General features: G+C 36.2%; 1 protein-coding gene across 2 annotated transcripts in view; it reads left to right on the forward strand.

Moving 5' to 3' along the window:
• Positions 1-4,559: 4,559 nt before the first annotated feature.
• agap3 (ArfGAP with GTPase domain, ankyrin repeat and PH domain 3) overlaps positions 4,560-25,367 on the forward strand; it is a 142,483-nt gene continuing 121,675 nt past the window's right edge. Inside the window, exon 1 of one of the 2 annotated variants that reach the window (XM_026258327.1) lies at positions 4,560-5,417. In XM_026258327.1, coding sequence (XP_026114112.1) covers positions 5,051-5,417 — 367 coding nt within the window. In that variant the 5' untranslated portion in view covers positions 4,560-5,050. The remainder of the gene's footprint in view (positions 5,418-25,367) is intronic. The other variant, XM_026258325.1, reaches the window with a different exon arrangement.

Genomic DNA, 25,367 nt, shown 5'->3' on the forward strand with positions numbered 1-25,367 from the left:
GCTATGGATATAATGACAAGGTGTGGGAGCAGTTTGAACAAATGTTGGGTTTTAACTTTTGTATAATAGTTTAGACTTTATTTATTATGTTGTTTACGTCTAAAGAATGACAAATAACAGATTGGTAAATCCTAAAGAGTTTATTTTTGTTGTTTGATAGTAGTCTTTATCTTTGCCATGACCTACAATTGAGCAAATCAGTCTGAATTTTTAGTCATTGTTGCTATTTTGATATCTATATATTGTTAGGCCTAAAATAAGTAATACATTTATCTTACATGTATTTTTTTAATTTTGGCATTTTAGTTTGTTCTGAGTAAACTAAACTGTTAAGACATACAGATTTAAATGTTATTGATTATTTCATTGAATATTTAACTTTATATTTTGCATAAATAATTTTTTCTAATAGCAAATACATTCTGTAAAAATCAGATGTCAGCTCAACTTTGCTCCATCATCTTATAAGTAAATTAATATTTTTCATTTATGGCTTTGTCAGATGCTTTTATCCAAATCGACTTACAATGCACTCTCTCTGTACTTTTTCCCCCCTGCTGTCGGTTATTGACTGGAATTATGCTGCACAAAATGTTATTATTTGGCTTAGTGTTCAGTTATAGGTTTAGTTGTACATTAACCAATTCAGGGATGCTATTGGCATTGCTTAAACTTTTTTATTCCCTTTATATAACACCAATATTATTGTGCATTGTCCTTTTGAATGAATTAATAGTTTAATATATATATATTTTGTATTTATACAGTATAAAATCTATCTCAATCTAAACTATAATGAAATGTATTAAATTATAATAAAAAAAATATTGAAAAAAATCGAATAATTAAAAAAATATATTTTTAAATGAATTCATTTATTGTAATTTCAGTGATATATATATATATATATATATATATATATATATATATATATATATATATATATATATATATATATATATATTAGAAATTAAGATATACTTCTATGTTATTAAATATATAAATATTTAAAAAGTATATTATTTCAGATGTATTTTTTTTTTACATTTAAATCTTCACAACAAAAACACAAACAAACAAAAAAACTAAATCTCTTCTTTTTCATTTTAGACTGACTGTTCAACTTGTCAGAAAGACAAGAGGCTGAATATGATTAAATAAACAAATATTTAATAAGCATTTTTTTTTTTTGGCCTTTAGATCTTTTACTCCGTTAAAACTGAACCCTGCTTGGGATTACATTATATTATATTCATGTCAAATCTGTCTGCCTTGTGCTTTAGGGGACTTCTTGGCTAAAACAGGATGGAATCCATTTTGAAAGTGATGAGGACCTGTGAGCCATTGCTTTGTATTCTAGACATTCATAATAGTGTCAACTATTTTCTGGAATGTGTTTGCTGATGTGCTTACTACTCTCATAGTGCAAACACCTTTATTGTGCTGCAAATGAAAGTGTTATCAGCAACTGTTTCAATAAAAATGCCATCTGTACTGCACCGTAACACATCTAACAACCTGCTCCTGTTACTTCACTAGATAGATAGATAGATAGATAGATAGATAGATAGATAGATAGATAGATAGATGAGGTGTTTTATGCAGTTGAACTTTGAAAAATTAATCATCAGCCATCAATTCCTTATAGTGTGTGGTATGCATATGAGAGTTTGTATATTAAATATTTGCACAGAACTTCTATATTGTGTTATCAAGATCTAAATGTTATTTGGAGGTTGATTTCTCTCTGCAAAATAGATATAGTGAACCGCAATAAACTGACACACACAGTGCTGAGCTGATTTCAAAAGCAATACTGTCGCATTAAGATGCTAGATTTTTTTTTTTTTTTTACGAACAAATAACACAAGCCTGAAAAATAATACTGAACACACATACACGTATATACCTTGATAAACAAAAGATGCAGGAAATGTTCTAGTAATATCAACAAACAAGGCAAAGTTCTGTCCATAAACTAACAAAGATGTGGGGCGCACAACTAGAACCCAAAGATGAAAGTATTAAAAATCTGACCAGATGCTTGGATGTGGTCAGTCAGTTATTCAAGATAAACATATTATATTTTATTGATCTACGCGGAGTAGAGAGCATCAGTAACGTTATGGTTCAAGTGCACATCTTTAGTAGTTTTTCCTCAGGACCGATGTGTGATAAAAGTGGGCAGAACATATCTTACAGTTCCACATTTGACCAATAGATGGAGACCCACTACTTTGAATCACTCTGAATTTAGTAGCTTGCTGTTAGTGAAGCTTGCCAATCAATCTCTGGACAGATGTCTCCACTGGATTGCACCATTCTAGTTTGACAAATCCCATGTCCCCCCTCCCTCAGTTGCATCTAAAAAGATTAATCCCAAAAATATTTCATAACCGGTACATTTGAATACAGAATCATTTGAAAATTACCATAATCTTTCCCTCTGGATTAACCCAGTAACTGTTAATAAGGGCTACTGGCTATAACTTATTTCCTGGGTGTCCCTTTAATGACAGTCAGCTGGGAGTTTAGTTCTTTTGATGAACTGCTTCCTGTCAGTATCTTCATTCTGGAGCTTATGAAGCTCAAAGATGATGCAAAAAAGGACTCTGAGATTTGGGTTCAAATAAGGCTGAAAAATGTTCAGTGCTTTATTGCCTGAATCTCATAAGTGTTGTGTAACGTCTTGCATGATCAGTGCAATATCAGCATTTTTTCAGGGGATGTTAGAACGCTGAAAGTCATAAGCAGTTTTTATCTAAAGTGGGTCTGTTCTTAGATTCATCTGCACTGAATCTCCATTATCGTATAATTAATAAAGTTTGGTGAATTTTATTCTCACTAGTTTCAAGTGGGAATATTTTAATGATGCAAGATTTCTCATAAGATCAAAGGAAGGGTACGTGGTAAAATGGAATATGAATAAAGCCCACAGAAAATATCTCAAGTTCAGATGTCTCAGACTACTTACAGAGATGTTTTTGAATATTGCAAATTAGACACAAAATAATAAATTAGTCTCAGTTGTTAAAATAACATCATATTCTGGGGGGTTCGGGGTGGGGGTGTTTATTGTCATCAATTGTGCAAATTTGTCATATTGTTATGTGTGCAGATTTCAGCTGTTGAAGTCACATAGCATTTCGTTCTTGATAAGTGATAGAAAACGTCAACATGAAGCGAATTACATCACAAACCCTGTGGAACTGAGATGCAGAGATTGTGTCGATTTTAATCACATTACAAAATGAACCCTAATAAGTGACTCAATCGGACCATTCAACAAAACAGTGTGAAAAGCAATCTCCCCAAAGCCCAGGAAGAAACAATCAATACTGACAGTATTAGGAGGTTAAACTGCAACATCTTGGTTATTTACCCATCCAATGGTTATTTAATGCTGTGAAAGTTTTAACTTCACAAATGATAAACAATTTTATCCATAGGATTTTCCTATTAAAAATATGGTTTATACTACACCATGTTATTTGAACACATATTATGACAGATCCATATATTCTAGCATTAATATAAAATTAAATTACCATGATAAATGAATAGCAAACATTCAATACCATAGTATTTATCTGATAGCATGGTAACATGACAGTACTTCAAAGCAAGGAATAAACTTGTTAGGATAAATGCTAGAGGATGCCCTGATACTGTTTTTACAGTGGACAGAGACTCACATCTTTATTTGAATCAAACCCAACAATAACCTTGTCAAGCCTGAGATGTAATGTCTGTTATAGCTATTGTAAATTATGGTCTTTTAATATCGTTAAGGCTGTAACCCTCGATCAGACACGGCAGCATACTTGTTGTGTGTGTCTTTGAAGGACTGAACAATTATAAGCATTAAACTGTCAAGAAAAATATCTGGTTACATAATACTGAAGGATCAATCGCAGTATACCAACACCACCTAAACATCCAATCGAATTTCACTACCCCCCATTTCAAGAACAGTTACGTGATGTGTGACGTTGCAGTAGTGATGTCCGAATCGTTCTTCTGAACCGAATCTTTGTGATGATTTGGTTTAGAGTTAGACGACTCACAAAGCGTTTGTAAATCACTGTACAGGACTTAAATAGCACTGGGAGATAGGAAGATTAATATACGGTAGGCTATACTATATTGCATAATTAAAGCTAATTTACTATTAATATAGGGAACAATGTTGCTAAAAATGAACAAAACATTTTAAATGAAAGCTGTGAGAATCACAACAACAATGGGAGTCTGATATAGAAACAACAGTAGGCCACAACCTTTTAAAAAGGCTTGTTTTAATAATAAATAAAAAAATGTGTGAACGGTGTTTCAAATATTGCTAGGTGCTTTAAAAAAGACAATGGACATTTCTGAGTGCGAAATATCGCTGCATAGACAGTACCTTAAGGTGTAGCTATTAACAATGATATTATTGTAGAAATTAATGTAACTTGCAGCGAATGGGTTCTGGAAACGCATTTGAGCGAAAACTAAAAAGAATCGGACATCGTTTCGATTCGAACAAGTTCATTAAATCAACCGATTCGCTAAAAGATTCGGACTTTCCACATCTGAGTGGATGGAGGTGGGTGCCGGGGAGGGACTTCTTGGACCAAAAAGAGGATTCAAACGTGTTTATGAGTTTAGTGTAGAACTGTCGCATTCAGTCAGTCAATGGACTCGGGCGCATTGCGATAACCGGCCTCATTGTGTTCGCTTCAGGCTGGGAAGCAAAACAGAGAGAGATTCGGTCCAGAAGATCGCCCCAAAACAAAGGTGTGTCCATCTGAAAGACATTCATTGTCAGAAAAGGACAGGACACGCGCAAAAGAGCGAGCTCGTCGCTGGGAACAATGATGCTGATTGAAGTTTTGGTATTATGAGCAAGGCGCGTGGATTGTTGGAAACCCATTGATGCGTCATATATAGTTGTTCTTCTCATTCTTCACCAGATTACAGTGTGCAGCACGGATTCCTCGCGCGCTCTCCAAAGCATTCCAAACGCGGCGTTTCTATTATTCCTTGAGCGGTTCACAGATCCACAACGATGAATTACCAGTCGAGCGTCCCGGTCTCGGTGTCAGTGTCCGGGATCTCCCAGCAGTCCCAGCCCGCCATGCCCACCCCGGGTTCGGGACCGGCACCGGTGCCGGTTCCCCCGGCTCAGTTCGGATCTGGATCATCCGGGAGCTCCGGGGCGGGTCAGTTTGGCTCGGGAACCGTATCGGGCCCTGCAGCGCAGTCCGGTGCGTCGGGCTCCCAGTTCGTTTTATCCAACGCAGCAGCCATCAGAGCCGAGATCCATCGGTTCGAGTCCGTCCACCCGAACATTTATGCAATATACGACCTGGTCGAGCGCATCGATGACCTGGCCCTCCAGAACCAGATCCGCGAGCATGTGATCTCCATTGAAGGTAAGCGTATTAAAAGATGCCACGATGAAACATTGTATTGTCTGTCTGTCAGTGTAAAGACAGAAGCAGATGGTGCGTGAAAACTAGGCGACATAAATCAGTGTATATCCCTAATCATAATAATTAGGGGCTACTGATATCCAGGAACCACTACCATGACTTGTGATCACTAAATATGCATTACAATATTTTAATGTGGAATTTGCTGTTCACTTGAGTCGTGATACCAGTTTCACAAAATAGGTTTGATTTGCTTTGAAAAGCATAAATAATACAGCTGAGATTTACACTTTCTTTAGTTGGATTGTTTGGGAATGAAGAGCCCAGTTCTTACATAACCACGAGCATCCAAAACACGTCATTGTAAATTAAATTGTATATCAAAGATTTGTGGCTCCTAATGTTGACATGCCAGTCAGATTTGATTTCCACATTGGATCTTAATGCAGATTCGATTGTTTCATTAGAAGCTCTCCTGGAAAATGCTTTCCAAGGTTCCTCTCGCCTACTATTTGTGCATCAGTCATTCATTGCCTAAAGTGAGTTTTTCACTTGATTATGTCAAAGACATTTACTCTGAATCTCAAATTTAACCATTTTTTTTTTTTTTTTTTACAATATCTTTCCTATTGAATACCATATTAATGGCTTTGAAGATAAAAGCTGATGGTGCATGCAAATAAGGCAATCTATGACGTCACAAATGAGTGTATTGTGAGGACTGGCCATTATTGATCTACAGTTTTAATGATTAATGGGCCACTTGATGGCCGTGAACCACCAAGAAGATTCTGATCACTAAATATGCAATAAAAATCCTGAAGTGCAATGCATGCTGATAAACTGGCTGTTAATATGAATTGAGTATTAGTTTCATGTAAATGGTCTTTATGTTGTCTGATATGCGTTAAAATAGTATTGGATTACAGACTACATTTAGTCGGATTATCTGAAGTGCAGAGATCTTACGTAACCATGAGCTTCCAGAACGACTGCTCAATTTGAGTACGTGCATGCACATCAAAGATTTGTATTAATATTGACACACCAGTCAGATGTGATTTTAACAGCAGATCTTAATTCAGATATGATCGTTTCATGATGAGCAGCGCTTCAATTTGTCAGCATCAGTCTCCGATAAAATGGGCTTTTAGCCTCATAAACTTGATTATGTTGGATACATTGACTCTGACTCCCAATTTTTACTACAGACTGACCTCTTGACTCTTATATTAACGGTCAGGGTGAGAGTTCAGATTAGATGAGCTTTAGTCACAGGTTATTTAAATGCAAAACCCTGGCTGTTACAGTCACATCACTTCTAGAATTGCAGGATATTACAGAATCCTCTCATACAGTCTTATCATACCGTTTATATTTATATACCGTCTAGTATTTCTCAGTTATATGACCATGTTTCAGTGCTGAAACGCTATAAATGTCAATAAGAACATTTATGTTCAAAGATTAATGTGGAGATGATTGATGTATTGTATAATAAATAGTGGTTTCATATAAAATGAGATGATTGTGAATCTCAGATTTGGTGAGGCTGTGAACTGGGACGTTCTTTTGTAACTCCGTTTTCATTTTAGCGTTGAGAAATGGGAATGGAGAAATTTCTGGATGAGCGGACACCCTTTCGAGGGGGTGACTTTGAGTGCTAGAGTTTGCCTTTTTGGTATGTGGGTGCGAGTGAGAGCCTGGGTTATGTGAAAGCTGATGATATATTGATATGAAATAGCAGCACAGAGCAAATCGTTGGATGCTTTTCTAAAATAATATCGCTGTGTATTCCATATAGAGGAGCCAGGATGGAGATAGCATCTCAGTGAGGGGTTGACAATATTGTGAGTTGTATTGTAGGCCAGAAGCATTGTAATTCAGACAGTAGCTCTGTGCATATTGCAGGACATTAGTGTAGATCTTCATCTTTCACTGTGGAGGGTGTAAATAATCTGTGATAATAGTATTATCCAGCTAATCCTCTTTACTTGCGCTAGGGTTAAGGAGCAGGCCTGGCTCTGGACCAGCAAACCGGTGATTTTTAACTAAGTATGATTGAGTCATTTACACTGTGAATAATATCCAGCTTAGCCCTCCTGTCATTTGACCAAGAGAGGATCTTCTTTTACTTAAAATGCGAGTTAATGGTATCACATTGGTGTAAAACCTCTTGACTTTGTTTCTTCGCACAGGGTTGAACTAATTCCTAGCAAAAAATGTATAATATTTCTACTTTGTTTGGTAAACCCCCAACCCACCCTACACTTGAGCCCCTTTCACACTGCACGTCGGACCCGCAATATTCCCGTAACATTGCCTGGTCGCTTCTGTGTGAAAGCAACCACGTCCCGGAATTGATTACCGAATCGAACCCGGGTCGGGGACATAGTAACATTGCGGTAATCGATCCGGAACGAGCGCTGTGTGAACAAAAGCCAGATCTAATTCGGTATCGAAGTGATGACGCGCGTTATCGCGCGACTCTTTTACCGGCTGTTTTGAAGGAAGATCAACATTCGCGACGAAAACATATGTGCAAACTGTAATGAAGCAGAGATCAGTTAGTTCCTCACTTTCCGCGCTGATGCAGAGATCGTTTGCTTGCTTCAGTTAAAGTATAACGTGCCAAGCGTTGTCGACTCGTACATTACACGTCACGCGCTGATGTCACGTGTCGTTACGGGATCTTCAAGGGTTGTGTGTGAAAGCACGCACATATACCGGGTCATCACTGGCAGTGTGAAAGTGCCAAATCTAGCGACCAGGGAACAATTACAGGAACACATTACCCCTGTATATGCCGGAATGGCAGTGTGAAAGGGGCTTTGCGGTGTTCCTGGTCAAAAATGACCGTCCTTCAAGACATTGCTTACATTTCATGTTGTATTATTACCAAATATTGGATTTATTCTTTATATCAATTTGTTTCTTTAAAATTGCATAGGTTGTGTTTCTTCTTGCAACTGATTGGTTGTGGCTCTCATTGATCTGTCATTCTCAACCAGGAAAACTACATTAGGTAAAGGATTTTCAGAACTGCACAATAATTTGTAAGTATAATAAAAGTGCATGTGCAAGTCATTGAGTTAAAGTAAAATAATTAAATGAACATCGCCAAAATTATCCACAAATAATGCTTTCTTACTCAAAAATGGAGGTGCATTAGCTCAGATCCATGAGGCCTATGATCAATCAGTTGTTGGCTGCATAAGTCATTTCATTGAGATAAAGAAATGGAAAACTTATGTTGCCATTTTCCAGAAACTTTTCAGTTTTTGTTCCAGACCTGAAATAACCTTGCCCTCTCAGACAAACACTAGTTACCCTTTTTTACTGCAAATGCCTGTAACGACCAGTGTCCATCACCTCTGGTTGATGCTGACTCAACCGGCCTGTAAAGAAATCCTCAGAAAGCTGTGAGGTCTTACTGTTGCCATGGAAAATCATAATTGCGATGTATCACTTGATGTATCACAGAACGTCTAGCCTATACGACAGAGGCGGCTTATGCTATTGATCTCCAGCTTGCTGACCAATAGTTGTGGTGTAAGTGTTGAGAATATCTCCTTGCATGTTAATAATTGATTTGGATTGGTTTGGATCTAAAAGCAGATGGAACATATTTATTAGTTTATTAGCATTAGTTGTTGTGCCCTTGACTACTGGATGTTTTATTGAACAAAAGAAATCAAATGATGGCAATCAACAGCTGATGACAGGATAAATATTGATTTGGTCATTTTGCCATTAGTTGATTCATCCAGTGCAATGCAAATCCTCTGTTGTATGCGAGTGAATGGAATACTTCCTTTACTATTTCAGCAGTACGTATGCATATTATATGCAAATTTGTCTGTATGCATTTACATACTACAGATTCTAAAATGTGCAGAAGGGAACAAAAGGCACCACATGCAATACTGCTAATCTTTACTTTCCATTTCCAGCATGGCGAATGAGCCAGAATTAGTATAATCTGCAGTGCATCCACTTTATTTGATTAGCTGTAAAAAAAAAAAAAAAAAAGAAGAAAAAAAAGTGTTGATTTGTACAAATTTTATTTCCAAGTTAAATAAAGCAAGCACATAATTGGGTGATGTTTCTGAGTTTACTCTTATTTAGAAACCGGCTTCTTTAATTAAACGGTTCAAAATGTTTATGAGCATAAAGAAATAAAAAAGTGATTAAAAAGTCCCTGAATTATCATTGGAATGTAGAGGGGGAAATAAATGTTGTGTGTATAACAGTATGTGATTGTTTCTTGCATAATGCATTTTTTATTATATATTTTATTTTTATAAAAATAGTATACAGTTTTTTATTCCAAACAGTCCTCTGCTAGAATAGTGACCATCCTTTATCTTTACTGGTTCAGGTCTATGCTAAAAGGTTTGGAAACTAGTCAACAATCTGATTTAATCTTAGCTGGAGGAAATATAGCTATACTTTAAGACTGTCTGTGAAGTCCAGCTTGAAGTGCATTGTGCTTTGGGAATTAAAAATCCGCCTCCATCTGTCAAATACTCTTGTATCTTTTATGCATGCATGTTCAGTTATTAGAGAACACAGAAAGTTAATGTGATATTACAGGTTTTGTAAAAGAGCACAAATCTGTCCAATTGTGTATTTCTTTTTTTAGCTGTGATAAAGCTTATCAGCAACTCATCAAAGCAATTACACACTCAAGCACAAGATGCCTCTAGGCAGAAAGATATCTGTTTTCTTTGCTTCTCTTTCACCTCTGTCATGCCCCTTTGGTTATATTATTTACATGGTATTTATTTACATAATCCTCCTACATTTTATGTCAGTATCCTAGAAAATATAAATCATGTCATGCCACTCACATCACGAACAGGATGAATTGCAGTTATTGGTAATCTATGACACAATGCAAAGCTAGCACATAGCAACACCCTAGCAACTTCATGGTGACAAAAGACTTTGAGTATGTTTCTTAGCATATCATTTTGTAAGTGGTACAGTGTTGCTATTATTGATTTATAAATATATTTCAGAATTTGTCTTTTTTTTCCCTACGTGCTTTCTAGTCATCATTGTCACTTGGGACAGCGTCCGAAAAAAGTGGAAATGTAATTGCTGTTGTTTTTATGCTGCTATAACTGATGCCATATCAGCAAATTTTCTGACTTGGGATCTCTGCCGCAGCGATGCTGTGGCCGTTCTTTCGCTTTTATTCTTTTTGTCAGCGTTATCTGAACGACCTTCAGCGGATGTTCACTGGTGTTTACAGAATTATGAATTCAATGTCATCAGGGTCTAAATGAAACCACAGTGCAAAATGGAGCTGAAGTTAAAATCCAGAATCAAAAAAACTGTCCTTTATTTACCCTAAACCTGTATGAGTTGACATAAAAGAACGTATTTTAAAGTAAAATGTTGATAGCCAAACAGTTGCTGGTAGCCATTGACTTCCATAGTAGAAAAAAAAATACTATGGATTTTAATGGCTATCAGCAACTGTATGGTTACAAAAATAATATTTTATATATATCTTCTTTTGTGTTAACAGACGAAAGAAGCTCATACAGGTTTGGAGAAACATGAGGGTGAGTAAATCATGACAAAATGACTTTTTTGGTTAACTTTCTCTTTGAAATTCAGACTCCCTTCTTTTCTGATAGTTGCATGTGGGGAAATCAAGCGTTTTATTATTGGTCGATTTCCAAAAATTGGGATGGGGGGGGGGTACAGTGTTCACCTACTGAGAAATATTTGAAGGCTACATGCCATAGTTTTCATGTATTGAATTAATATTTAATATGTAGCATATTGGTTTTGCTGTGGTATTGAATTCAAGAAATTCCACTAATATTGACTACTGAAATGTATCGTGACGACCTTGGTGTTCATTAAAATGTATTTCACATTCACAGGCTTTATGATGGTTTGCTGCTCAAACTGTTATGCAAATTATGTTCCAGCAGTTTGTTTTAAAATGTTTTTTTTTTTCTATCACCGTTACGCTTCATAAGCCTTGACTAGGATTTTTGAATTTGTAATACTGCACATTATTTGTGCTTTTATGTAAAAAATAAAAATACAAAATAAAATATTTTCTTTTACTGAAGGCATGCCTGAGAAATTTACATATGCGCTGTTTTGTCATAAGCAGCATAAATCTCTATGCGCAACATTCTTGTTCCTTAATTTCGTGCTGTCTGTCTTCCTAGAACCTCCTGAAATTCTTGGAACGGAATCAAATTAAGCTGTTTGACGTTTGCATGTGCAGCTTGACATTTTTATATTGACACCCTGCTGACTGTCATTACGAAATAATTGAAAGTGTTGCCAGAAATATCTTGTTGTGAGTCAGCTCATGCACAAGGCCAAAATGTTTCTTCTGCAAGAGATCCAGTCAGAATACAGGCTGTGATTTCCTTGTGATGCGTTGCATGCAGAGCGTGACGTTGCACTAAAGCTATCGCTTCACTGCATGCGTTGCATCACGGGGGAGTTTCCACAGGCATTTTGACTGCAGCGAGGCTTGTGACGCTCTTGCAGAAGAAACTGTCATGTGAATATGCACCTGTGTGTCTGGACTGCAGATACTACTGCGACCGTCCTACGTTATTGCAGCGCGCCTGTTGCTTAGAAACCGGAGCCTTATAGCTTTGCTGAAGATTGGAACAGAACAGGAGTTTAAAAAAACACCTCTGATATTCGCTCTGCTTCTCAAAGCTTGAGGAACAGTGTTTTATGAGTTCGCTCACCACTGATTGTTCCCGTTTTTGTAAGTGAACGCACAATCAATAATTCAGAAAGACTTGCAGGCGGCTTATTCAGTATCTTGTTTATTTCTTTCTTTCTTTTTTATATTCATGGTTGTGCTTAGGACATTAAAGACAGATTATTTGCCTCCTAAAAAGAAAACTAAAAGCTTAAAGGGACTAAAAGCAAGGTTTTACGGCTGAAACATGGTTTTTCTATGGAAGTGGAGTGTAAGGAAGTGTTGGTATTGTTTGGTGCATTTGCGGTTATATTAGTATTGTGGCTTTGCCATTGTTATTATACTTTAAAACTCAAGAGCAGCCTGCGTGCATTGCAGAGTGGATAAAAAAAGGAATAGACTAAGAATAATTTAGTTTGTATTCAGAAGCATAAGTGATTAGGGACTTTCGCACCACAGGAACCTTTCCGTAGTACTAGAACTAATTGTGGAACCAACCACTTTTTGGCGTTTTCGGACCGCAAGAACTGGGTGTGATTTTTAATACTGCCTCTTTCGAGAACCAATTTGGCTTCTACTGCGGAGCAGGGTCTAACGAACACAACTGGTACTACACGTGATTTAAGTAGACATTGATTGGCCAAACGCGTACGAAAACACCATCACCCGCCATGGTTTAAAATGCTGAGTAAACATACATTAAACACTGTGTCAACTTATTTCGCAAGTATGGAGAACAGCGATAGAAGTGCTGGAACTAGTAGCAAATGTAGCACTGCCAGTTATTTTTGGAGATTCTTAGTCCTCCTCTCCGTTCTTTCAGTCGCGTTACGTATACGTCGACATTCCATGTCCTCCATCCACCTGTTATTAACGTTGTTCTTTTATTTGTTTTCATTGTTGAATGCCGGGCACAAATGACGTCGCTGTCGCCAGGCTTTTGTCACTTCCTAGTACACACTGTTGTTGTGAATGCAACCCTTTAAATGGTACTGGGAAATCGTTTGTGCAAAATCGTACCAGTATTTTAGTACTGTACATATAATTCTGGAACTAAAGTGGTGCGAAAGGCTCTATTGTCAACCAAGGTCCCTTTTTTTATATATTTTGAAAATAATTTTCATGAGAATTTGCAGAAAGTGTTTTAGTTATGAGCGTATGACTACTCGAAGAATAAGGTGGAAATTTGCTTATTAAGGAAATTTTAAAGTTCTCCATCAAATGTACAAATTCATCCATGAGAAATCTACCTCTGCTCTGTCTTACGGATATCTCTGTCTTCAGTTTTCATCTTTGCTGTTGTTAATTGCGAGTGATCACCATTCAGTCTGTGCATCTGTTTCAGCTCTTCACCGAAGAGATTGTTTTGGAACAAGACACGTTGGCGACGTCAATAGAAAATCCAAAACAAGAGCGTTATGCTTCACTCAATTGGATTTTTTCAGATCCACGTGGTTTAATCTCAAAAGCTCTCTGTCAGAAAGCTTCTGATGCTTCTGGAGTCTCTCATTCGGTGGTTCAGTCCCACTCTGGACTTGGTGCACTCTGGATGCTCCGAGCCTCCGATGTTGCAAATGTGAGAGGTCACAGGTCAAAAAGCTACTCGTGAAGAGGATCTTTTCATAGCAGGGAAACTCTGAAGCCACGGCCTATCTCTGGAACATAATGTAGGCCATTGTTCCCACTACACAAAGGTGCTCTCTCCGCTTGTTTGCAGATCTATTTTTTTTTTTGCTTCTCTTAAGTGAACACACATGTTCTGCTTCACAGAAAAAGCCTGGGGACTGTGTTTTGGTTGTGGTCAAGGGATCATCTGCGGAAGAGGCACTCTCTGTAGTCCAAACTATTGAATATACACTTTATTTTTCTGAACTTCACTATTGCACCCTAGAGCAAGACTGTTAATTCTATTTCTAAATTTTAGTTGCTCTATGAGGACTATGACTATGAGGCTTTGTTCCTTCTATACTTCTAACGAGTGCATATTAGTATTAAAATACACCGTTTAGGCATAGATAAGGTACAAAGGTGTACCTTTTAAGGGTACTAAATGTACAGTTTTTTTTACATTTTGTTAGTTTTATGGCAAATGTATACTTATATTCCATGTTCAATACAAGTTAAGATCAATCGACAGCATTTGTGGTGAAAATTTCAAGTAGGGTTGTGCGATAGTGACAAAATTATATCTCTATATTTTCGGGAATTTAGTTGATAACTATATGTAGCATGTAATTGTGCTGGTATTTTGGCAGGATTAGGACTGCCATGGACAACTCTCAGACTCTCAGAGCTTTTGATATTCTTCTGTTTGAAACTATTTTCATTGACAAAATAGAGCAAAAACAGGAATTTGTCTAAAATGCAAGTCAGTTAATAGTAACATCTTGTATTAACATTATATGTTTTTTTTTTTTAAAGAATATTATATTTGCAAATGTACCGATATTTGGAAAAACTTTTGTTTGTTTGATATATATTAACTATATCAGATGATCCAAATAGAAAAGACATAAAGGTTTACAGGGGAATGTTTGCCCCCTCTTATCTTGAATTTTGGTGGAATTCTAAATGTATTTTAATAGATTAAATCATAAAGAGAAACTGTAAATGTGCTTGTGCTGTAGTCTAACCTACATCTCATAGTGTATGTGTGTACTCTCTGGGTGTGTATTCGTCTAGTTGTTGTGATATGACTCGATAATGTCAAATTGCATATAGTTTATACAACAATTATGATATTAATGTAGACTGTTGAATTTAACTAACAAAAATGGTTAATAAGCAGTTATTCGCACTAAGATCATGCTATCATGCATATCACACACTTCTTGTGACTGTACTGTTGGAACAGTGACCTTTTTAACGTTTACAGATTAGCCCAATTTACTTGCAATGTAAGTGTCTTACTGTAAACCAGGAGGGACAAGTGGAAATTAATTTTGTGGTAATCTACATGCTATAAAATGCTGTCGGTTTACCTTGAAGCTGAAACATGACCCCCATAGATGCTAGATTTGATTGCAACTGTTGTAGGTTTTTTCTCAGGAAATTTGCTAAGCTATTTTGAGCGTAGGATATGACGCTGACCTGCGATCTTCTCACCATGTTATGGAGGTGATGGATCTGACTTTGTGTAAGTACAGTCGAATAGGCATCTGGACCAGAACAGTACGCCTCATCTCCGGCGCCAGCGTGGCTGCTGAGTAGCAGATGGTCTGTGACATGAGAGGAGGGTTTGGAAAACAGGGACTGAATCCTGCCAAAGATCCCGGTTCTCCTCGCTGTTAGGATCGACACATTCAAACAAACACACACAACACAGTGGAGACCATCTTATTTGTATCTACACATGCTTACAAAGGCTTTACATTCATTTGGGATCATCCAGGCGTACCCCAACAGTTCCCCTGGTTTGCCCAGCAGTGGATGCCACCTGGTTGGATACGGATCCCCGTGACGCAGGCTGAACCACAAGAGCATGACTGCCGTACAGTTCTGGCTCCTCTTCACGAATTCACCCCCGTCCTCCAGCATTAGTACGGCCTTGGAGAAATGGAGCGCGCCATAAGTGGGAGCAGGAAGTAGAATAGTTCCACGGCATGTGCCATAGAGCATATATCGTCCCGTGCAGGGATTTCAGACCTGCACAAGTTAAATTGAATTTATTCATGGCAATTCTAAAACAAGGTCATGTCACAGTTTTTCACTCATACGTCAGTCAGCTTTCAAGGACATCCTTTTTTGGCTCTGGAAGCTGCTCTTTACCTACTTGTCTCTGCTTGAAGCAGGAAGTGTGCGTTGAGTGAAGGTTGTGTTAGTAAACTCCGCTCAGCTTGTTTTCCTCATGGTTTGATGGATCTGTTTGGAGTACAGAGCACTCGGCTGTTGCTTTTGGCTCTTGTCACACATACACACACGTTTTTCCCATGAGCACTTGGTTTTTGAAGCAAAAGCCCATAGACCATCAGAAGCACTTGCGCAAAGTGATACTCTTGTGTGCAGAAGAATTAATTGTTTAGGGTGATTCATTAATAACTACTTGTAATGATGCATAGTTAATAGGGTTTTCTGTTGAAAAGAGTTCTTTCCAAAATCCCTTTTACAAGCTACTCTTTCCAGCAGTTAACTGTTAATTGAGCTCTCTCTCACACATACTGCTAGAAAGTCTGATTCAACCGAGTGAATCAGATCGGTTCATTCTAAACAGTTCTCTTTTTGTATAATGTTGGAAAGTCTGATTCATTTTAGAGATTTGGTTCATTCTAAATGGTTCTGTCTATCATACGTAGTGTTGGAAAGTCTGACTCACTTTAGTGAATCAGTTCATTCTAAACTGTTCTTCTCTCTCATATGGAGCATCGGAAAGTTTGATTCATTATACTGAATCACTTCAGCCTGAACGGTTCTCTGTCATGTAAAGCATTAGGAAGTCTGATTCCTTTTAGTGAATCTGTTCATCCTATATTGTTCTATCTTTCATATGAAGTATCGAAAGTCTGATTCGCTACAGTGAATTGGTTCATTCTAAACTGTTCTATCTCACAAATGAAGCATTGGAAAGTGAATCATTTTAGTGATTTGGTTCATTCTAAACTGTTCTATCTCACAAACGAAGCATTGGAAAGTGAATCATTTTAGTGATTTGGTTCATTCTAAACTGTTCTATCTCACAAACGAAGCATTGGAAAGTGAATCATTTTAGTGATTTGGTTCATTCTAAACTGTTCTATCTCACAAACGAAGCATTGGAAAGTGAATCATTTTAGTGATTTGGTTCATTCTAAACTGTTCTATCTCACAAATGAAGCATTGGAAAGTGAATCATTTTAGTGATTTGGTTCATTCTAAACTGTTCTATCTCACAAATGAAGCATTGGAAAGTGAATCATTTTAGTGATTTGGTTCATTCTAAACTGTTCTATCTCACAAATGAAGCATTGAAAAGTGAATCATTTTAGTGATTTGGTTCATTCTAAACTGTTCTATCTCACAAATGAAGCATTGGAAAGTGAATCATTTTAGTGATTTGGTTCATTCTAAACTGTTCTATCTCAAAAATGAAGCATTGGAAAGTGAATCATTTTAGTGATTTGGTTCATTCTAAACTGTTTTCTCTCATATTGAGCATTGGAAAGTCTGATTCATCATAGTGAATTGGTTCAGCCTAAATGGATCTTTTTCTCATATGTTGGATTGGATAATGTGTCTTGTGTTGTATTGTAATGATACATTTTATTATAGTACAAATTATATTGTAGTTCTGTTTGATGTAAATTCGATAAGTGATATTGAAATGTTCATTTATTCATTCAGATCCCTTGCTTTTGTGTCAGAAATGCTCTGTTTAAATTGTAATTCATAGCATTGGATAGTTATATATTTAAAAATGGCTTCAATGCAGTTAGCTACACTACATGCTACTATCAAATAGTAGATAACTTTAGCTAACGAATTATGTTGTAGCTTGATGAGCTACAGTTTAAAAGTGTCTTACTTGACATTGATATGCTACATGTACAGTAGTAGCTTTTTGTTTCTGTTCACTGTAACTTTAACAATGTTAGTTTAGCCTATATTCCATTCACACCAACTGTTTACTTAAGACCTCTTTATCTATATGTATGTACACACGATCTCTGATTGGGTTATCATGTTAAGCACAAGCCTGGTTCCTGCATAACTACATATGTCAGTGTCCAAACCTTGAAAAGACCAAGGTTTTACAGAGGACAAGCCTTGTACACAAAGAGGAATCTTGCATTTGAACTACTTTCTAGCTTTGAGATCAGAAGAAGTGAATGGAGGACCATTAACTAAATCCTGTTTGCAAATCTCAACGATTCTTTCATACAATTGAAAGAAAATCCATTTAACCCACCTGAGCTAATATACTTCCCCTCAAAATTTTGGGGAAGGGATGAGTGAGAATAATCCATCTTCACTTAATGCGATTTGGTGTGAACTAGCGGCCAGTTTCACTGGGTTGTAAAGAACTTTCCAAGAGCTGTTTTGTGGGTGTCACATGGGGGTGGAGCGGAGGCCTCAGGAGTGGAGTGTTGGCTCTTTACTTTACAGCTTTTGTCTGATGACTGTGGGTGTCCGCCTTCAGCACTAAACTGAAACGTGCTTCAAAACCAACCGTTTTGTAAGATATTGCATTAAAGAGGATTCATGTGTTTATCACGCTACTGAGCCTACATGAATGGATCCTCTTCACGAACACACACGAGCCAAAATCTGCCCCGGACAGCAATTCGCTTTTAGATTTTTATCATCGTAATCCAAGGTTTGGAAATCAGCCACTGTGCGACAGGCCTAGTGTTAATGTGTAAACCCCCCATATTGCACTAGGCAATTTTTTTTTCAACCACTCTGTCTTCTTTGGTCAGAGGCGGTGTTTGTGAAGTGATTTGGAGGTGGTTCTCCCCTTGATTCTTGCAGACGGCAGCAGGAGAATGGGTGTCCTTTGGCAAAACCAGCTGGAGCTGAGGGGACAATGCTTGGCACCTCACTGTGAATTCCCTCATTGCCCTTCTTCTCTTTTGTTTGTGTGTGTGTGATGGTGGATTGCGTGAATTTTAAGTCCACAGTTGTTCTTCCTTCTCTTTTTGTCCTGGTTTCAATGAGGTGTTCATTTCAGTTTTGTTTCTTCGGCAGAATACAATTAGAAAAGGCGATTTTCAGTTGTTTTACGAATGTGACTTTGGGTAGTTTGCTTGTTTTTTGTTAGATTGCTGCTTGGGTAAATTCTATCATGGCAAACAGTATTTTTTTTTCTCTTTAGAAGGTTATTCAGGTTATTTACATACAGAACTCTTAAGGTACAGTTGCAGTTTTAATGAATAATAGTGAGTGGGTGGAAAATAGTCACATAAACGGTTCCAATCATTCTGTACGTAAGAAAGCTTGACAAACATTATTTAATGGTGGGATTAGCTTTTTTACATTTGCAAATAATTACTTTACAGACTTATATTTTTTCATATCTTTCAGTATGGATGCACAATATAAAAATTCTAAACGATATTGATTTTATGATGTTTCTGATTAGTAACAAATTAAATCATGCAATATATATATTTTTTGTCTTCGTTATTTATTAAAAATAATGATTTATTAAAATTATATACTTATTTAAAATATGCTATTTTATTAATACGTCAATAAAAAAATAATAAAAAAGTAAGACTAAAATCAAAGTGAAAAACTAGTCAAAAAGTTTTTTTTTTTCATATTTAGATAAATAATTGATCAGTCTGTATGGATTTTTTTAGAGGTGACCGATTATGCTCTTTTTTACAAGATGTAAAATAAGTTTCTGATGTCCCAAGAGTGTGTATTTGAAGTTTTAGATCAAAATACCCCACAGATAATCTTTCTATATTTAGTTGAAATTGCCACTTTTAGGGTATAAACCATTTAAAAGTATTTGTACTTTTAAATGCAAATGAGCTGGTGCCCTTTTCAGAAGAGGGCGGAGCTTCAACAGCTCCTGCTCCGGTGTTACGGTTTAAGTGAAAAGAAAAAAGTGAAAGTCATGACATTTGCAAAGTATGGTAACCCATATTCAAAATTGGTGCCCTGCATTTAACCCATCCATGTTCACACAGCATTGAGAAGTGAACACTACGTGAACACACAACCGGAGCAGTGGGCAGCTATAGATCCAGTGCCCGGGGAGCAACTGGGGGTTCAGTGCCTTGCTCAAGGGCACTTCAGCCATGAGTATTTAGGGTGGAAGAGAGCATTGTTCATTCACTCCCTCCACTTACAACTCCTGCCAGCACCAAGACTCAAACCGGCGACCTTTGGGTAACTAGTCCAAGTCTCTAACCATTAGGCCACAGTTGGTGTTACTGACTTCACATTGCTTCCAAAAGCAATTTTTAATTACCACATTCCTTTATGCGATCATTCTGATAGCATATGAAAGATGGTAGCTTTAGTAACATTAGCCTTACAGAGTGCCAAGAAGCTGTTTTGGAATTCAAAATTTGACGCGTGTTGCTGACTTTGTCTGGAGCCTGGACGTTCGTGCATGAAGCGCTGGTATCGATCCCTCTTTTAGAATCAACCTTTGCACAACTACAGCGCTTCACTGATTCTTGTTTGTGAGGCAATGTCGTGTAAAATGATTAACACAAACATATATTACTTTTCTGGGGGGGTTTGTTCTCAGAAAATTAAATTTAACCACGTGTCCTCAGCAGTCTATGGAGTCTCCTATGTTTGTTGGTGCATCCCGAAACACAACACTTTGTAATGCTCCTTTGGCGCAGATATTGTATCTCCAGCAGCTACAGCAAGAAAACAGTAATGGTTGACTGCTGCTTCTCACTCAGTGCTGTGTATATGCTAATAGGGCAGAGAGTGTAACAAATAGGCGGAGTATGATGTCATAATAAGGAGAAATCTTGAACTGCTCATTTGCAGAGACTGATTATAATTTATTGGGATTATAAAAACATGAGCGGGTGGATTTTTTTTACCATTATATGCTGGTTGTTTTCACACACTGCAGCCATGCACCTGTGTTCAAAAACCTTGTTTGTGATTGTTTTCATTCTATGGCACCTTTAGGAAAATGCTCTTCAAGAAAAATCTGTTGTAATCTAGTTGTATGCCTTCTAAATAAGTCAAACTTTAAATCCACACTTATTTAATTTTAAATGTTATGATAAAAATCATAACATTCATTGACATAATGCTCTGATCTATCTAGTCCCAATAAATTGTGCATTCAGAGATGTTTTTGGTCAATTTATTAATTCTGCACTAGCATCCATGTGTTGTTCTCTACAACTGGTGCAGATATCTCAGTAATCCCATGATTCAACACATCTGCTCTTTCCTGTGAATATGAAATTCCTGACCTTCCCATGCGTTGTCACAGAGCTGACTGGGGTCTCTTTCTTGTCCCACAGCTGATGTGTATTTTTAGGTTTCTACAATCCTCTTTTCCAGGAAAGCGGCTCTGCTCATCACTTTGGGTGAGCGCTCTTTTGAGAGTAGCAAATGCAGATCAGTGCTGATTTGAGGTCATTTCATGCTTAGTCTTTGTTAGAATTTAGCTTTGGGAGGCTGGACTGAGATCAGGGGACCAGATCTGCTCTTGAGGGAATTGCTGGATGATCTTGTTTGCCTCTCTATTTCCTGTGTCCCCACAATTCTCAATACCTGCCATGCTCCAGTTGATAGAGGGGCTGGTATGTGTGCATGTATATGTAAAAATATATGTTAATAAGTATGTATGCATATATATGTGTGTGTGTGTGTGAGTGTGTGTATGTATGTATGTAAAGAATAGCCTGATAGAAGGTTCTGTGTTTTTATTTTGTTAAATTATGTGTGCATTTATTTACGCAAAATGAATGCCTAATTATATTTACAGTAATTATATTACATTTTAATTATTTGTATTTTGTTTGAGCTTAATACACATACATTTATATAACTGAAAATATGTATTTGGTTCAAAGACAAGATGTGCCATTTTTGTGTTTGGTGCATCAAACTAACTTTACAAAAGTGATCTTATATACACAAAAAGCATATTAAATGCATTTATGAAACTAAAATGTAAAAATACGGGTGAAATAATGTCCAGTCGTCACTCAGCATAATGCATTTTTATGTATAAATGAAACGCTTATGAAAATATATTAAAGAAAAAGTTTTAAGTTATATTTTAATTGATTAAAAACTAATGGGTAAAACTTAGTGGTTTGAAGGCTAGTAAAATTATATTAAATTGATATATATATATATATATATATATATATATATATATATATATATATATATATATATATATATATATATATATATATATATATATATATATATATATATATTTATATTTAGTTGTTTTAAAACCCTTTAAAATGTAATTAATAAACTAATGAAATATCAATAATATTTAATATTTAAGTAATATTTGAATTTAATTTTATAAACTCAATTTAATACACATTATATACATTAATATAAATGAAAAATGTATTATACAAAAGTATTTATGTTATTACTTCTATTATTATTATTTTTATTTCTGTGTTTTCTGCATTTTATGACATTGCAAAGTCTTCCGAATGAACTAATGTTGTGAAGTGGAGTGGTAACCCCTGTTGAGTGTGAAGGGAGCGAACACTGAACACTGCAGTAAGGATCCTGTGAATTAAAGCACCGCCTCTCCATCACTTGTATTCTTTTCAGTTTGTCAGGACGTTCAGTCATTACTGAAAGATTCGTTTAGTAGTCCAGTACAGTCCACCAGCCTCATTATATTAAAAAGCAGAGCGTTTTAATTTTTTTTTTTTTGCTGGTTCTTCATGTTTCGCATTGATAAAAAAAGCCAAGAGATTTAATGTTGCCTTGAAAACCTGTTACAAATTGTCTCTGAGAATCTCATAATGAAAAACTGAGAGGTTGGTTGCTTTTGGTTTTCCTCTAGCACTGAAAATGCAGAATAACACGTTACATAAGAATACCTGCTGGCAAAACAACAACATCATCAGCAAACACAAAAACACACTGAGAGGCAAACACAAATCAACAACTCCTAGAAAAGGGGGAGCAGTTTTCAAACTCGCAAAAAATGTATCCTGGAGGTTACGTGCGAAATATGAGCGAAGTGGCATGTTTGCGGTCATAAATATGAATGAAGTTTCTGATGGTACCCTGTTTAAGGAAGCGGTTACTATGGAGACATTGTAACAAGAAGGTCATTAGAGAGCTGCATTGGTGATGTACATGGCGTTTGGAGGCAGAGCGAGGCACGCGGCTGTCATCCGTCTCTGCTTTTCTATCATTTACGGCTTTAGAGCGCTTTATCAATCAGCATTTGATCTAGTTGAGTGTGGACTAATTAGATGAGTTGGTTTTCCCAGCCGGATGATATAATCATTAGCCAGTCAGGCAGATTTTTTTTTTTCTCCGTGAGGAATGTTTGCAATTAGCAGTGTTTGCAGAAGCAGGCATCTCTAGTCTTATTGCTAATGATTGTGTTCTTATCATGTGATATTCATGCAACAGACATGAATGATGGCGAAATCATGGGAATAATGTTGAATGAGTGACCCATGGCATGGATAGAGACCAATATCATGTATCAGCAACCATTTATTGATACTTAACTACCCATCAACCCATTTTATTTATATATTATTTATTTACATTTACATTTAGTCATTTAGCAGACACCTTTATTCAAATTGAGGACCACAGAAGCAATCAAAAACAATAAAAGAGCAATGATATATAAATGCTATATCAAGTCTCGGTTAGCTTAAATGCAGTACACGTAGCAAGGGCTTTAAAATAATATAATACACAAAAAGAAAACAAATAGAATAGAAAAAGAATAGAGCAAGCTAATGTAAGATGTCTTTTTTATAATTGTATAATAAAAAGAAAATGGATAGAATACAAAAAGATTAGAAAGGTAGTTAGGACTTTTTTTAATGAATATTTTATGAATATTTACATTTTTGAAATTTGTTAATTTTATTTTTACCCAGTAGCAATCATTTAGCGATACTTTTGGCACCCACAATGCAATAATTTTGAATGGAAGCATCTTTAGAAATTATTCAGTAGTTGCATGGATTATTTGAGTCCCGTGATAATTTATGTTGGAGGGACTGTAAATATTGGTCGCTGTCCAATTGGTGTTCATTACGGTATCACAATGGACTTTATAATCAGCAAATATTGTATAATTAGTATCTTATACTAGGCAGTGAAATATATTCCATTCTTTATGGTGATTAATTAAAGATGTAATTCTGTGAACGTAAAAGAATACATTAAAAGAGTTGTGTGGTGCTGAAAACAAAACAAAAAGAAAGCTCTCGCCTTAAGCTAACAACAGAGACAATGTTCTGTGGAAAGGCAGATTGTAAAGGGTCAAGAGTATCTCAGTGGGTCAAATGTTCTGTTAAAATATCCAGGGGGTCGCTGCTTTGGGCTCTCTGGGCCACCACAGATTGTCGATTTACCTCAAAATACATGAAGCTGAAACCACAAATCTCTAGTTTGGATTTTATGGGCTCTTCAAACTGTGGCAAATGAAACCGTGATATAAAATCAAGAGCCGTCATCAAGTATCCTTGTCAAAAGACGTTCTGTAATCAGTACATCGAATGCATTTAAAGCTTATAAACGAACGGTTTCATATTTTCAAATGTGCGGACTGGAATATCTGTCTGTCATCTTTCACAAAACAGAGGGGAAAATGAAATGCAGCTTCCCTTGTGTCAGCATTCTGTGTGTGTCTCTCTCTCTGATGAGTCTTCCTGCGTCTGCGGTGATGTTTTTCACTAGTAGCAGTAGGAATGAATGGACGCTGCTTCAGCAATGCGGGAAGCTGGCAGGAGAAATGCTACATTCAGCACCGCCAGCCTTGAGCTTTTCAAACGCGTTATGCACTTCCTTTTCTCATCCGCTCACTGTAAAAAAAAAAACTCAAAAGCACTTACCTGTTAGAAAAGAAAGACTGTGAAAATGGAGGGCATTGCCTTCACCTCTAAAGCTTAATGGCCGATGGCTGCTAATAATGATTTGAACAGACATTTAAACCATAGCATTAAACTTCAAAATCTTCTGGCTTGTTGAGGAGAGGTGCATTATAACTTATTTTTAACATTTAATCACTTACTATTTCCACCTGGCCGAGGATAAAACTGGTGAACTCTAGATTTAAACTTGAATGTGGGCCCTTTGTAATGCCTGGACTAGTAAGCAACAAGTTATTCTATTTTATTTTATTTTATTTGCATAATCTTTTGTTTTATTGTGTATAAACAACCATTTTGTTTTATTTTATTTATTTAGTTTTTTATTTTATTTTAGCATTTTCTTTTGTTTTATTGTGTATAAACAACCATTTTGTTTTATTTCGTTTTTTTTATTTTATTTTTAGCATTTTCTTTTGTTTTATTGTGTATAAACAATCGTAGCTATTTCATTTTATTTGTATAATCTTTTGTTTTGTTTGTAAACAACCACCATTTTATTTTGTTTTATTAACTTATTGTTTTATTTTGTATAAACCATTTAATGTTTTGTTTATTTTTTTAAATAATCTTTTGTTTTATTGTTTATAAACAACCACCACCCACATTTTTCCCCAGAAAATGTAAAAAAGGTGAATGATAATCAACTACAGATTAATTTTATTTTATTTATTTTATTTTTACTATTATTATTATTATTAGTAGTAGTAGTAGTAGTAGTAGTAAGCCAGCATA

This window comes from Carassius auratus, unplaced genomic scaffold (genome assembly GCF_003368295.1).
Source record: "Carassius auratus strain Wakin unplaced genomic scaffold, ASM336829v1 scaf_tig00214714_1_2670353, whole genome shotgun sequence".
In the NCBI taxonomy this organism is placed as follows: domain Eukaryota; kingdom Metazoa; phylum Chordata; class Actinopteri; order Cypriniformes; family Cyprinidae; genus Carassius; species Carassius auratus.